The 16,006-nt window shown below is 41.0% G+C and overlaps 2 protein-coding genes across 6 annotated transcripts; both read left to right on the top strand.

Annotated features, from left to right (window-relative positions):
- Positions 1 to 4,183: 4,183 nt before the first annotated feature.
- LOC125018388 (kelch repeat and BTB domain-containing protein 12-like) lies at positions 4,184 to 10,976 on the top strand. Of its 4 annotated transcripts, none has more exons than XM_047602352.1 (10): positions 4,184 to 4,338; positions 6,493 to 6,693; positions 6,783 to 6,964; positions 7,044 to 7,176; positions 7,247 to 7,480; positions 7,573 to 7,931; positions 8,423 to 8,696; positions 9,278 to 9,425; positions 9,511 to 9,708; positions 9,884 to 10,976. In XM_047602352.1, the coding sequence occupies exons 2-10, from the start codon at positions 6,523 to 6,525 to the stop codon at positions 10,030 to 10,032; spliced, it is 1,848 nt and encodes a 615-aa protein (XP_047458308.1). In that variant the 5' UTR covers positions 4,184 to 4,338; positions 6,493 to 6,522; the 3' UTR covers positions 10,033 to 10,976. The 4 variants fall into 4 exon arrangements, with proteins under 4 accessions (XP_047458308.1, XP_047458218.1, XP_047458468.1 ...); XM_047602262.1 differs by having other exon boundaries at positions 6,490 to 6,693; XM_047602512.1 differs by having other exon boundaries at positions 6,466 to 6,693.
- LOC125018583 (anti-Muellerian hormone type-2 receptor-like) lies at positions 10,621 to 15,320 on the top strand. Of its 2 annotated transcripts, none has more exons than XM_047602698.1 (11): positions 10,621 to 10,764; positions 11,316 to 11,507; positions 11,726 to 11,884; positions 12,126 to 12,206; positions 12,543 to 12,649; positions 12,741 to 12,962; positions 13,637 to 13,751; positions 14,061 to 14,218; positions 14,386 to 14,542; positions 14,782 to 14,918; positions 15,030 to 15,320. In XM_047602698.1, the coding sequence occupies exons 1-11, from the start codon at positions 10,731 to 10,733 to the stop codon at positions 15,144 to 15,146; spliced, it is 1,479 nt and encodes a 492-aa protein (XP_047458654.1). In that variant the 5' UTR covers positions 10,621 to 10,730; the 3' UTR covers positions 15,147 to 15,320. The 2 variants fall into 2 exon arrangements, with proteins under 2 accessions (XP_047458654.1, XP_047458590.1); XM_047602634.1 differs by having other exon boundaries at positions 12,123 to 12,206.
- Positions 15,321 to 16,006: the final 686 nt, after the last annotated feature.

The raw sequence follows: 16,006 nt of genomic DNA, 5'->3' as shown, positions 1-16,006 counted from the left end.
TGTGGTGAAGAGTCCATAGTTTTTGAGAGTACCTTAGATGCTGTGTTAAAAAAAAACAAAAAAAACACAAAAAATAAATTTGCCATGGATTTGCCAGGACTGGACAAGAAAAAAAATAACACAACAACATCAACATCCGTCACAATCATCTACTGTATTTCTGAAATCTGTACCAGCCAAGTCTTTGAATAATGACATCTAAATATAACTTTGAACCATGCGAAAATGGAGGTTTTATGAACGACCTTCACAACGGATGTTCTTTATGGTTTGGCTGTATCCTTAATGGTTTATGTTTAACGTGTTGTCCTTGGCACTGAACATTTTAACGGCGTCTGTGTGTTCAAAGTGTCCGAAGTAAATGCTCATATCACAGGAGAATAAAACTGTGCATCCTTGTTGTATTTTACTACCTTTAATATCCTTTCACTTCTCGACAGTGCTGATAAGAACAGGTTCACTCTGTGCTTTTTATTCAGAGACTAATTTCAAGGCCTGTCTGTACATGCTTCACTCCGGCAGCAGCACATTCAACACGTTTTAAACAGTTGAAACCTTTTAACGTCTTGGTGTTTTCATATCGTCCAGTGAGCCCTGGCAAAGCCATGGCCGCCAACGGCAGCATCTGCGTAAAGGAACAACTGGCTCACAGGAGGACATTTCGCTTTTGTCACTGACAAAATAATAACTAACAGCAATAGATGAGCGTTGGACGTGCCAGGGAACATTCTTGCACACATTAACCCCCGGTTCTTATTACACACATGAAAATGTGTGCTGCTACAACTCTGGAACATTTTGATGACCAAGCACGTCCGAAGGCATGAACTGTGAGAACTAACATTGGTAAGCACATACATGGCCAGACTATACAGTTCTGCAGAAAGCATGAGCTTGTATGAAGTGTGTGAGCAAACACCGTGGAGGGAGACTGGTCCTCAGTTAAGCCCTTTCATAAGCTGGACAGGTTTATGGAACAAACGCAGACACAAATTTCATCCAAAATTCATGTCTATTTTTAAAATATTGTTAGAAGAAATACTTGTGCTTTGACCTTTCTTTGATAAAGTAAGGTAGATATTTCAATCAGTTCCCATTATTTTAGCTACACGCCCTCAGCTGGGCCAAGTTTTTTTCTTGTTTCTGTTTGTTGATTTCTTTAGCAATTAAGAATTTATTCAAATTATTAGACACATGCTCAGTCTGGCTTAAAAGCATCCCTAGTTGATGAGTCACTTTAGTGGTATCCAAAACACTTTTTTTTTTTTTAATATCAGGGTTTATGATATTAGTGGTTCAATCTAAAACAAGACTTTTTAGTTTTAGTCTTCTAGAAAACATTTAAAGAAGGTGTTTGATGTACTGAAGTAGCCACTTGGATGAGTGGTGGTGAAATCAATTCAAGAAAAGTCAAACAATTCCAGTTGCCTTTGTTTAAGTTTTGTTTTAGATAAACTATGACCTGGATGACAGAGAATCTTCACAGACTTTTCTAGTTGTTATTCCCATTAATAGCATGAATGCAGCGTCCGTATCTTCTTTTAGGTTCACATTTGTTGATGGGAATGTCGCAACAACTTCAAAAGAAGAACACGGATTTTATCAAAGAATGTGCTGCACATATCCGTGTTATCTTGTGATTGATGCGGATATTACCCTCCCACTAGTCTTCTAAATACCGCTGTTGCTGCTGCGCACCCCTTTGCTTGTATGAACTCTTATCAGAAGGTAAATAGCCGTCGATAGATTATTTAACTACAGGGATGAGGAGGTGAAGTGTTTGTTAAGTGATAACTAGTTAGGGGTTGTGGATTTTCCCGTGGCCAGAAAACAAATGTTTTTTTTTTTCTTGACCCACTTCCTGGAAAAGGTTGCATTTGTTTGAATGGCAGAAAAAAACATTTCTTTATGGTAATAACTGAAGCAAGCAGTCAAGAAAATGTTTTATATATACATATATATACATATAACATTAGTAAATATGTCAGGAAATGACAATGCTTACAGTCTAATGTTTAGAAAGTTACATTAGCCTTGTTCAAAGTTTATTTTTGCCTGTTAGCATGCAAGCATTTACTAATCAACGCTACACACAGCTGAGGCTGAAGAAACATTTAACCAAAGGTATTGCACTAAAAAAAAAGCCAGGGGATACGTGCTGCCGCTCAGGTCGGCCCACACACATGTTTATAACTAGGGTCATTACGGCTGGTACTTTCGGTGCAATTTCATCCATCCATGCAGTGTATTTAAAGACACAGATATGATCCTTAGGGTGGTAAAAAGTCAGAGGATCAGTAACGTCAGTGGGAGTCATTAAACAGATTGAAATGTGTGTGTACAGGCATGTTTTAAAATAACTTTATTGTCACAACGTTGAAGTCATTTGACGCTTCATTCAGTCCCTTCCAATGCCATGTGAGGCCTTCCAGAGGAAAACATGTGGCAAAAGGTCTGACTGATAAGCGGGGCTCGGAGTGACAGCACCCCCGCCGACACATGCAAGCGATCATGTTTCACATGTGCCAGCCAGTGCTTACATATCCTGACCAGATGTCACTGATTAATCTACACTGCCTGTAAACTGCAAGGAGCAAAAATATTTTTGCTCCAGCTGTTGCGTAAAGCAGTACGCTCGGCCGTGTGTGAAAACACAATTAGCTTGAAAAAACACACTATGGAACTTTAACCTCCAATAACCTGTCCCGGGAAGCGGACACACACACACACCCTGCTACATTTGAACCTGTCTGAAAGATAATCATCATGTGCTTTGCGTCTATGGATTTTTGTAAATGTTTGACAGGGTGTGTTCAGTTGAGGGCCTCATCATTTGTCCAAAGATTCCCATAAAATGTTCCACAGCACTCAGTGGCGGGCGTCCAAGCTGCTACCGTGAAATCTGCTTTCAAGCATACTATAACTTCATGTGTTAAACAGCTACATATTCACCACTGAGTTTTAAAGTTTCCAGTTAGTCAGACCCTGTAGGTTTTGTTGGGCGTTTTTTGTTTTTTGTGACGTGCACGTGTTTCATCTGCCCACACTTTCATAATTCATATGCATGTATATACTTGTGAATGCATACATGCATCGTCTATGGCTGATTAACTCATCCACTCTACAGTCAGACTTGTCAATAACAATCACAGTTGGGTTTATATTAGTTGATTGTTGAGGACAGATCATTTGAAGCTGCACTCATTCTTCTTCTTGGTCAGTAATCCTTACATCCCCCTGTAGGTGTACTGTATATTGTATCAGTGTTTCATTCTTCAGTCCAAAAACAACAAAACTGATACCAGATGGGATGGCATGTTGTTGCACAATGTTGTGGCAGCCATAATGGCTGCCAAAGTGTAGCTAGGAGTTCTGAATAGCCCAAAATAGTTCTGGACTCACCATAACAATAGCAATCATGATTATGAAGATGATAATTTTTACTTTCTACATGTCATCCATATTTAATATTTCAAAGTAGCAGTGTAAAAAAAATGCAAAAGTACTTATTGTAGTAGACATTACTGCAGGTTTATATATTCACTCAGAAGCCCCCAGATATATGTATACATACTGTGTGTGTATATATATATACATCTATATATATATGTCCTTGTTGCCGATGTTTGCCAGAAAATTGCTTCTACAGTTTTGGAAACCCGAGGGAACTAGGAAATGTGTCACATTTAGGGAAAGATTAGATTGACTGTGGCAAATGGAGAGCAATCATTTTACAAAATCTAGCAACCAGTAGTAAATTTATTAAAGGTTGAAGTGATTGGTTAATGTTTGCCAATGTTTAATGCATTGTCATTCTGTATCATCTTGTACCCTAAAGAATGAACTGCAAAGGATTTCTATTTATTTAGTAATTTAGTCGTTTTAGTTTGTCTGTGTGCTGTTTTCTTATCTGTTTTATTTTTCTTTGTATATTTGTCTTTTTTTCTAATGAAAAATGAAATATATATATATCATATATTTATTATTTTAATCGTTTGTAGTCTCTAGGTGAAATCTGCACCTTTTGGTATCTTAATGACATGTCGCTTAAAAGAGCAAAAAGAAATGCTGTACGAATGAATGAGCGCAAGAACAGACTACACGGTCACTTTTGGAAACTTGAACAGACCAACAGCTCCACCGGCACTTGTGCTGGTCTATTTTAAACCTTTTCTAGTGAGCATGCAATTGCTACAGCTCTGTTACAGGAAAGCAGCACTGAACACATGACAGATCTGTCAACAAACAGAAATGAACCAGTCTGTGTTTTAGTTGAAAGAACCACAACACTGAGACTTCAAATCTTGGCCTGGCATAGCCTTCCGGACACCACTGGTGGTATGATAACGATTTCTGCATGTGTTTGGCTAAAGTCATGCTAATGTGCTGTGGCTCACACTGTGCATGTCCGTGCAGTGAGCTGCGTATGTTTAGCTCACCCACTGACGGTGTGACTACATATGCATGTGATTTGTCAGACCAGCTGCTCCCTAGCTAACATGTAGCAGAGAGGCCTGTATAAATGGAGCAGGGCCATTCAGCACATACATCTTTACCGACAAATACACAGAGTGAGAGGTTTGAAATATGAGATGTATCAGTACAACAATTTATATTGTTTTCAGTGCTCCCCCTGTACAATCTATTGGTCTCTTTTGTCTTTGGTAAAAGTCACAGGTTAAACTGATGTAAAATCTGCAAGGGATTTTTAAATGCAGTCACTCACTTGTGTAGTTTTAGAAAACAAACAAGTGTCAACAAGTCTTGAACCTTTAACAAATTCACTCGGGCAAATCACCTGCTAGTGATTCATTAGCTCACCTTGAAAGAAACAGAAAGTGGAACCAAATGGAGGTCTTTACAAGGATTCATCTCACTGAAAGGGATAACTTTTATGATTCAGCCTTTCAATCTTTACTTGAGAAAACGTTTTTCAAGGATTCAGGAATTCAAGGATTTTTATTTGTCATTCGCAAACATACAGTAGCATGAAATGGAACGAAATGATGCACTCAGGTCCCAGATTGTTACCCATAGGAACAATAATATATATAGATACTAAGGAACTGTAATATAGATACTAGTAAACAGTATATAGGTACTAGTAAACAGTGAAAACAAGATCAATAAAATAAGATAAATAAGTAGAAATATAAATAAAAACTGCAACAAGACAGCACGACGTTTGTGCAGGGCATAAATGTGCAAAACAACTGAGTTGTGCAAATCACACAGCTCCACTAGAATTTAACAGTCTTACAGCAACTGGGAAGAAGCTGTTCCTCGGTCTGGTGGTCCTGCGCTTTACATTCTGCAGCCTCTTGCCAGAGGGGAGGGGGACACAGAGTGCGTGTGATGGGTGGGTGGGGTCATTCCTGATGCAGGTTGCCCTCTTCCTGTGTCTGGAAGTGTAAATGTTCATTGTTGTGGAGAGGCTGACTCCAACACTCCTTTGTGCAGCCTTCACCACCCTATGCAGAGTCTTCTTCTGCTGTGCTACACAGTGATGCGGGAGCACAGGACACTTTCCACCACACACCTGTAGAATGAGATGAGGACTGAGCTCCCCAGTCCAGCACGTCTCAGTCTTCTGAGGAAGTAAAGGCGCTGGTGTGCCTTCTTGACCAGAAGTGTTATTTCTCCAGCTCAGGTCCTCACTCATGTGGACACCCAAGTGCTTGTGGCTGGAGACTTCCACCGCAGATCCTCCGATGTGCAGGAGGAGGGGACTGCCTTGTTGGACGTCCACGGTCATCTCCTTCGTCTTCTTCACATTGATGCAGAAGTTGTTTTCTCTGCACCAACTTTCCAGGTGTTCCACCTCCTGTCTGTAGCCGGACTCACCGCTGCTGCTGATGCATCCAACCACTGCTGTGTTGTCTGCAAACTTCCCAATATCACAGCTGGGATATCTCACTGAGCAGTCATATGTGAACAGAGTGGATAGAAGAGGGCTCAGCGCACAGCCCTGGGGGGAGCCATTGCTGAGGGCGATGGAAGAGGAGGAGATGTTGTTAAACCTTACAGTCTGCAGCTGTTTGACAAGACGTCCAGTACCCAGTTGAACAAGGAGGAGCTCAGCCCAAGTGAATACAGTTTATGAACCAGGGTCTGTGGAATTATTGTGTTAAAAGCTGATGTGAAATCCAAAAGTGCATACGAACATAGACGATTGCATCCTCTGTGGACCGCTTGCACCGGAAAACATAGTGGTGTGGGTCTTTTCGTGCAGTGTTTCAAACAGCTGTATTCGTTTCCACTTGTCCTTGAGATACCTCACTTCATAGTAATAAATAAATAAGCTGCTGGTTTTGAAAATCAGAAGAGATCATTCCTTCATGATAAAAAAGCAACATACATGCAGCAGTGGAAAGTCAATAGGTACCTTAAGCACAAGTGTGAATTACCTCCTCATGTATTTCCTAATTTCTTCTGTCTGATGTATTTAGCACAAATTTACCACAGATTCTCTGCTTCTATGCTGAAAAGAAGTGGTGCAGACGTCCAGAAGGAGAATCGAGAATGGATCCTGAAGTGCAACACTCTCCGCTGGCAGAGCATGGCTCACTTCTACTCAGACAGCTGGAGAAGATGAGAGCAAGTGAGGAGCTCACTGACGTGGTGCTGCTGGCAGAAGGGATTTCCTTTCATTGCCACAAGGTGGTACTGTCTGCATTCAGCCCTTACTTCCAGGTAGAGCCATGCAGGACACACATATGGGAAGTTACTGAAGTTATATTACAATAATATTTTGTAATATTTTGATTAATAATTTTGTCCAGGCTATGTTCACCTGTGGTCTGAAGGAGACACGAGGAGCAGAGGTTTCTCTCAGAGACACTCCTGCTCAGATCCTGGAGCTTCTACTGGACTACATGTACTGTGCTGAACTTCTGCTTTCCAATGACAACATCCAGGGAGTGGCAGCTGCTGCGTTTCTGCTCCACGTTGATGGAGCTTTCAGGTTGGAGTAGAAACTGGAAAGTGAGGAGTTGATTCAATAATTATTAGTTTCATCATTGCCTTCCTTTTATTGAGTAAAGGTTGTGTCAGAGTCACATGGAGGCCTGCATGGATCCATCCAACTGTATCGGTCTGTATCACTGGGCCAGGGACCTCGGAGCAACTACTCTGGCTGACTGTGCCTTCAGATACCTCTGTCAACACTTTACACAGGTGAAGCATCAAAAACAACTCGTGGCTCGATATGAAAATTTGCTTAAATGGTCTCATCTGTCTTCTTTAGGTCTGTAAGGAAGAGGAAGTGTTGGAGCTGGATGCCCAAAGTCTTGGGGAACTGCTGAGCTCAGATGATCTCAACATATCACAGGAAGAGGTTGTGTTGGAGCTTGTGCTGCGTTGGGTGGAGAAGCGGAGGGGTGACTCACAAAGAGAAGCACAGGCTGTGGAGTTGCTCAGGCGAGTCCGCCTGGAGCTTGTGGACCCTGGATTTCTTCGTAAAGCAAGGAGGAGGAACCCGGTGAGGGAAGGGACAGAAGGGTCAAGAGAAAATGACTTATCCAGGTTTATGAAGAGATAAGTAACTATAATTCTTAAAAATGGGTCTCCCAGGTGCTTCTGCGGGATGCTGAGTGCTTTGGTATGATTGATGCTGCTCTGCAAACCTCAGGGCTCTGTGAGACATCAGCTCCACCTCGCCCGGCTCTTCGCTATGGCATGGAGACAACTGACTTGTTGCTTTGTTTGGGTGGAGTTAATGTGGAGGGAGTCCCTGCCCGACGTGGAGGACGTGCCGATCTCAGTTTTTGCTTTGCCCCTCATGGAAGAAAGATCTACTACATCCCCTCTCCGCTGAGAGGATGTGGAGGCATGGGACAGATTACAGCAGGAGCAGTCACTCGAGACAACAACATAGTGGTGGCCGTAGAGGCAGAAGATCAACACAGGATGAAGAGGGTTGATATCTATGGGTGTGTTTTGCACATATTGTTAATACATTTGTTAAATTCATACATTGATCAGCCACAACATTAAAACCACTGACAGGAGAACTAAATAACATTGACCATCTTGTGAGTGAATTCAAAGTTTTAGGAACAACTCAAAAAACATGAAAACAGCACAAGGTGTTGACCTGGCCTCCAAATTCACTAGATCCAAAACTGATCAAGTATCCGTGGGATGCACTGGAACAAACCTGATCCACAGAGGCCCCTGCCCTCAACCAATAATATCCAAAGGCCCCTATTAACAATATCATGTCGCCAGACTCCACAGGACACTTTCAAAATTGACCATGTCCATTCTCACATGAGTCAAAATTGTTTTAGAGGGACAGGGGGAGAGCTACATGATATTAGTCAGGTGGTTATAATGTTATGCCTGATCGATGTATACAGCATACGTAGATAAATACATATTGCCATTCATTATAAATCAGAGCTGTCTGTTTATGTTCCAGGTACAAAAATTCAGAGGAGAACAACTGGGTGGAGCTGTGCTCAGCAGCATACAGGGACATGTATGCATTAGGTCTGGTAGGAGATGGCCTCTATTTGATAGGAGGTCAGATGAAAGTGCGTAATCAATACGCCATCACCAACAGTGTGGAGAGGTGGTCGCTGAAGAGAGGTGGCAGCTGGCTCAGCTTTTCTCCTCTGCCTCTGCCTTTAGCCTGCCACAGTGCTGTGAGCCTCAACGAACATATCTACGTGCTGGGTGGCTGGACACCACAGGTACACAGACCTGTTGTGCAGATTCATTATCAGGCCAGTTGAACAGCAAGAAAAGATCTTCATCGCAAAAGATTAATGTAAAACTCTTTTAGCAATGGTGTCTATCATAAATCATTTTTTCATAAAGCAAGAATAGTGGAAATTATTATCTTGTCTTGTGTATTAAAACAGGCAATGTGACAACATTTCACATGCCAGGATTTGTGACATTTGAGTCAAAATGTGATGTGTCCATCAGTGAGTTCACATCCATCCAACCACACCCACAGAAAGTCAAAAGTGACTACTTTTTGGCAGATAAGCACATAAATAATAATTCAACTCATTGGCACCCTCTGTTGGTACCATCACTCAAGTGCGTTGAAGACATCACCCAGAAAAGACCTAAGGGCTCTGAGATGAGTCTGAGAAGTAAAAAAAACTCAGTTACTCACAAAAAAAACATTATGTCATGAAAAGAGTTTTTAAATTTCCATTCTGATGGATTCAGTCCAACGTTTGCCACATTTCCTCTAAAGCTTCTCTCAGTTTATAACCACATTTTCTAGTATTTTGTCTTCTTCTCACCTCTGTTCCCTCAGCATCAGCCAGACGACGAGCCTGACAAGCTGAGTAACCGTGTGTTTCAGTTTGACCCTGGCAAAGACAGGTGGACAGAGTGCACCAGGATGAAATACTCGAGGTACCGCTGCGGCACGGCTGTCCTCAACGGGGAAATCTACGTGTTAGGTCAGAAAACACAACTGTGTTAAGTGTCGTATTGGCATTACGGCATTTTCTGAGTGAGAGTGAGATTCAATGTGTGTGTTCTCAGGTGGCATAGGATGCGACGGAGAGGACCGGGGACAGTCACGACGTTGTTTGAGCTCTGTGGAGATCTACAACCCAGACACAGACACCTGGAGGGTGGGACCAACTCTCCCCACATCTCTACTCTCCCTTCGAACCAACGCCTCCAACACAGGAGTAGCAGAGGGAAAGCTCTACTTGTGTGGATACTACAAAGGAGCCGGTCAGTTGCTGAATGCCTTTTTCTGCATTGTCTAAATGAATATTTCAGCCCTTTGGTTAATTCTGCCAGTCACTGTCACTGTTGCTGTCAGAGTTAAGAAACACCAGCTTAATGATGGGGCTGGAAATCAGATTTCGCTTTCACTTAACTCACATACTTTCTCTCATGGCTACAGGGCGTCATGAGATCATCACCAAGGAGATTTTGGAACTGGACCCTGCGGACAATGTGTGGACTGTGGTTGAAAGACGAGCTCCCATGCACGACAGCTATGACGTCTGCCTGGTGGCTAATCTCAATCCTCGAGACCTCTTCACACCCTGATGCCTCTCCTCCGCACCCTGATCAACAAAGCCAGGGCCCAGCATGCGTGGGAACTGGGCGACTTTTCACTAGACCTCATAAAAGCTTTATCCAAACTCGGCCTCGCTCCTGGATTTCTAATGTATCAACAGCAAGGTCAAAATGCTTGTGAAGCCTTCTTCGGTGCTGTGCATGTTTAAACTTTGGAAGTAAGGTAGTTTCTTCAAAAGTTAAAGACTTTTTTTTTAAAGAAACTTGGTGAGGATTTGATTAAGGTTTGAGCAATATAAACTGCTCTCCGTTGGACGTAAATGACATGCAAATTGCAGCGTGTGATGTGTCCTTTGCAGCACAAATTCATGTGTAATTCAGAAGAATAAAAAAAATGTTAACAAATATTTAATGAGCATTGTGTATAACATGGTTATAGTAATATTTGTGAAATAATACCTCTTGAAATATTTACCACTCCCATATCAAATAAATGACAGATCCGTATAACTTGGAAGCAGTGGGGTGCATTTCTCCAGATAGTTCCTAGATTGAGGCTTTGATAACGGATGGTGCAGATATGTAGGCCGCCGGCTAACCGACCAGGAGGTGTCAGCGGAGCAGGTGTGTGTCAGTGGGAGTGATGCAGACAACCGTGAGAAACTCCTCAAACATTCCCCAGGGTTGATAAATACTCACTCCCTGCTCGGTCTCTGGGCAGAGTGACCATGATCCTGCAACAATGGCTGGTTTTGGCTCTGGGTGAGTGCACTTTGCATTTTAATTACTTGATCATAATTTGCAGTTCTAGTAGCTAATTGCAGCTGAGTGACAACCCAATTAGAGGGTTTTCATTGGAAGCAAATTTATGTAGATGTTGCCGTCCATTGTCGTCCATTTCCTGTATCCTTATTTGTACTTTCTTCAGTTTGTATATTTGTGTCTGTATTAAAAACGCTACTTTCCTTTGAGTATACTTTTGACTTTTTAATTTAAGTAAATAGAATTAAAATAAAATGAAAGCCACATATGTTAAATGCATGACTAAAAGCACATGGGTAGAGAAGCCACTAGTTCTGCAACTGCTGAGATGGGGACGTTGTTTTGCGAATCATTTATCACCTCCATGGTTAAGGAAGAGGGGACACTTGATGACATAATTTCAGAGTCTGGGATAGTAGAAAAGCAGTAAACTAGTATGTGCAGGAGTATTTGTTTCTGCAATCTTAGATGAAACTTTTTTCTTTTTTTTTGGCTCACTTAATCAACATTGTCATCACACAGTGGTGTTTTTTATTTCTTACTCTTCCCAGAATGCACCTTAATATGCATCTCCAGCCACGCTTCGCCTCAAAAGAGACAGTGCGCTTTCCAAGTGACATCACAGACCTCGGCGTACTCTGCCGCCGGTAATGTGAGTGGCTCCGTGCAGCTTTGTAAGAACACCCAGTGCTGTGTGGGATTTTATCACATGAGCGAAGGACAGCTAAAAGTTGATGTTCTTGGTAAGAAACCTTAATTTTTGGATTTGGACTATGTTTCTTTTAATTAAAAAGAAAGTCATATACAACCTAAATATCATATAAACTGATATGGGTAATTTGCTGTATGTATGTATACATAATATATATGTGAAATATTACGTAAAAATCATAAGTATATGCAAACTTTTTCATATAAATTGTGCATTATGCTATGATCATCCATTCTTTTCCTGTTGCAGCTTGTGACGTGGTTGAAAAGTCTTGCCCAGATGCAACGTGCAAGGGACAACCACGCGTCAACAACAACTACATTATGTGCGTGTGCAACACAGACCTCTGCAACAGCAACATTACTTGGACCACAGAGTCAGAACACCCTCCACGCATCTATTCTGCAAGTATGATGATGATAATAGGAGACAACTGAGAAGTCTTTGCTGATTATTGTTTGTATCCAACAAAAAATGTGATCCAGGCACCCTCTGCTCTGCTTTAATTCTAAATATGGACACTTTGGTGATTGCAGTAATTAGCCAGAATCACTGGCCTTTTGTTTATTTATTTCTTGTTCTAAAAATGACGTTAATCGCTACTGTGATGTAATATTTAACATTAACTTCATGTTTTTCTTTTTAGCAGAACTTAAGAAAACTGCTGTAAACGTTCTGGTGGTGACTTTGCTCCTCATCTGTTTCGGGATAATTGCACTCAAATGGAAAAGTAAGATCCTGAATCTATTCAACAACATCATGTATAAATTATTTTTAACTAGGCTTCGGTTTCGGTTTGAGGGCATTATTCAGTCATTCAGTCATTGTTATAACATTATCTAAACATAGTTTCAGTTCTCATGATGTATTTACTTTTTGCCTTGGAACATCTTTGTGCTCGCTGCTTCCCTGACCTTGTGGTTTATCTCTACTCCAGTACTCCCTTCTACCTCTGTTACTCTTCAGTCACATACTGTGTCTAGTTTCAAATGAATGGTGGCTCCACTGCAGTGACAGCTTACCTTCAGTGGATGTGGTGAATATAGTGAGTCTGATGTTTTCTTAGAGGCGAGTCTACAGTCCTCACATCCTGATTTCAGTGCCCCAGCACCGTGTTCCTGTCACACGACAAGAACCTCTGAGATTGACATTGATCACATTGAGCTGCAGCAGGCAAGACCCACTATCAAATGTATTTCAGTTCCAAGATGCAAAGCACTGGTAAGCCATGCACTTAGGTTTTGCTTATTTGTGTTATTTATAGGTTGTGGGCCAGGGGCATTTTGCAACGGTCTTTCAAGGGAAATACAAGGGATCTATGGTGGCTGTGAAAGTTTTACCTGCAGGCTGGAAATATAAATTTGCCGCAGAGAAAGAGATTTATGAGCTACCACTGATGAAACACGGCGGGATCGTCCACTTCCTGGGCAGTGGGAGGAAACCAGATGACAGCAGCTGGTTCATTGTGTTGCAGTTAGCTGAGTATGTGAGTGAAATCGATTCTTTAACTGCATTTCACAGTTTCCGAGAGACCAGTAGCTATTCAGGCAAATAGGAGTAGGGATAGATTAACAAAAGGCTTAATACGAGTCAAATAAGATTCTGAAATGATCAGAAACTGACATGGGATGTTAATATGAACTGAAAGACTAATGCATATTGAAACAGTAAAATACTGAACAATATAACAATCAGACTAAAGATTACAATATAAGATAGATGGATGAAACATATGTAAGAAAATAAACATTTTAAATGAATTAACCTAATAAGAATTCAAATTAAATACATACATATATAAAATCATATATGGTACAAGTAGTGAAATGCAGATTAAAAATATATACAGAAGCAAATTTAAAGGAATATGAAAAGATGTAAGTCAATATAAGAAGATATAAGATGTTATAAGTCAGTTTAAGGATATAAGATGGTGTAAGTTAAAATAAGAATAGGTGAGGTAGTATAAGAATATTTGAGGAGTCAATATAAAAAGATGTTTGTCATGGAAGAATATATAAAGCAATATAAGAATATAGTTAAGATGATACAAGCCAATAGGAGAACATGAGTCCACATAAGGAAATACAAGTCAATATAACTGTTGTAAATTGATGTTATAACTAAATGCTTTATTAACTGGTGTCCCTTGACTTTCAGGGTTCTCTCCACTCCTTCCTCTGTAAACAAACCTCCAGCTGGATGGTGTCACTGAAGTTGTGCCAGTCTTTATCACAGGGACTTTCTCACCTCCACTCTGAACTTGGCAGCAACGGTAGTGGCCTGAGTACTATGAAGGGATGTGTGTGCATGTTGTAGCCTTTCTATGTAGGAGGCACCTCATACTGTTTGCGTGCACATTTGTCACTTAGTACATAAGTGAGTCTTTTCTGGTGAGAAAAGGAGAATACAAGCAGCTAATGTTTGACTCCTTATTATAATGGCTGTGTCTCAAAATGTCAAAGTGAGTGATTGTGTGAGTCCTTCCGTAACATCCCCCACATTTTCCTGACTGCACATTCTGTATGTTGACAAATCAGAAAGTTTTTGCATTTTCACGTCTGTGTCTTTTCTTTTCTTGCAGATGTGCACAAACCTCCCGTGGCCCACGGGGACCTCAGCAGCTTCAACGTGCTGGTGAGAGCAGATGGTTCCTGCGCCCTGTGTGATTTTGGATGCTCCACCATCCTGTGTTCTTGTTCGCGGTGTCGGTGCTGGCGGGGCCACGTCACAAACATGGAGGTGAGACCTTCTGATGAGGGATGATGTCATCTCATTCAGGATAATTCAGTGAAGACAAAGATTTAGCATCTGAATGCATTGCTGTCATTTTTGTAGTCATTAATATTCCTAAAAAAATCATATAAAGCATACATCATTTAGAAATTACCCATTCACATGTTCTGTAGGGTCACACTCAGATGGGCACATTGAACTACATGTCCCCCGAGATCCTGGAAGGCTCTGTGAACCTGAGCAGCAGATATTTTCTCATGCAAGGGGACGTGTATGCTTTGGGTTTGCTTCTGTGGGAGATCTGGATGCGCTGCTCTGACCTATTTGAAAGTAAGTCAACATAACTGGATAATAAAAGAAATATCCTGGTAAATAAATAAATAAATAAAAATGTCCCCAACTGTAGTTTTGGAGGCCATGGTGCATGGTGTCATGGATGGGTAAGTCAGCAATAACCTTGTTCGGATCCCTGCTCTTTCCTCACACACAGCAGGTGTAGCATCACATAGCTTATCCAGCAGAGCATCATGGGAATGTTAGGAATATCTAAAATACGCCTCCATCTGCAGGCAGTGTTGTACCACAGCATCTCTTGCCTTATGAGTTGGAGCTGGGGACCAGTGTAACGCTGGACAGCCTGATCCTGTTCGTGTCTCATATGGACAAGAGGCCCTCTATACCTGAACACTGGGAGCTGCTACCACAGGTGCACAGGAGCTTTCTTCTTTCACATACAGTTGTGTTGGTCAGATCGCATCAGTACTGCTCTGAACTGACTTTGTTAATGTGTTGACATGTTTTTTTTTTTTTTTTTCAGGGATCTGCACTGAAGGAGATCCTGACTGAGTGTTGGGACTGTGAGCCAGATGCCCGACTAACAGCACAGCGTGTTGTGGACAGATTAGTCTGTCTTCAGTCTTCTTACTCCCTGTGACTTTTTATGGTTAAGTTTTCCAGGTTACTAGTTGCATATGCAGTAAATACAAGTGTTTTTGCCATTCATTCTCTCTGTGTCTGTATAGTTTGTCAGTACATTTTTCTCAAGCTGAATTCTAGATATTTGGTGTGAATATGTAATACTTGTTTGGAAACCTTTAATAAAATAATCTTGAATCTAAACATATTTCAGCTTCAATTTATAACTTTATGTGTCCTTCTCAGAACAAAACAGAACCTGTTACTTGCTGTGAGAAGTCCTAAAAGCGTATGGTATCAAATGATCTCTTATGAAGAAACAATAAGGCCTTTTTAATGCTGTTTCTAAGTATAAACCTAAATCAGATATAATTTGATAATATGTAGCTTGACACAAAACTGCTACAACCCAACACATGATTTATTATTTAACTTATGATGTGACGCCACCATCAGTGTTTTCAGTGCTGTTGATAAGGTTCTGAATTCAATAAGTCACCTTAGAATATGAATACATTATGCACATATTTGATTTCCTTTGTGACATATGATCATTTTGGGGTTGTCCTAGTATCAGTCATTAGCCCAGGAGGTTGTATTGTTCCTACTGTAAATATTAATAAATCTATATTTATATGCTATACTTGACCTACCTTAAGCTTAGCACAAACTCCCCTGTGTGTATAAAATGTGTTGAAATGGATCTGATTCTAGATACAGAAAGTTTCATATATCGTGTATGATGATGTGTATTAATTCTTAATCTTACATTGGCTTTGAATGCAACAGTATTACAGAAGTTTGCACAGGCCACTAAAAAGCCTGGAACCACTTCTGCAAGTGAGGCTGCAGCTGAGGACTATGATGGAAAATTACTGT

The sequence above is a fragment of the Mugil cephalus genome, chromosome 1, assembly GCF_022458985.1.
Source record: "Mugil cephalus isolate CIBA_MC_2020 chromosome 1, CIBA_Mcephalus_1.1, whole genome shotgun sequence".
NCBI classification, from domain to species: Eukaryota; Metazoa; Chordata; class Actinopteri; order Mugiliformes; family Mugilidae; genus Mugil; species Mugil cephalus.
The sequence above is the reverse complement of the archived record's forward strand: the minus strand, read 5'-3'. Positions and strand labels throughout refer to the sequence as shown.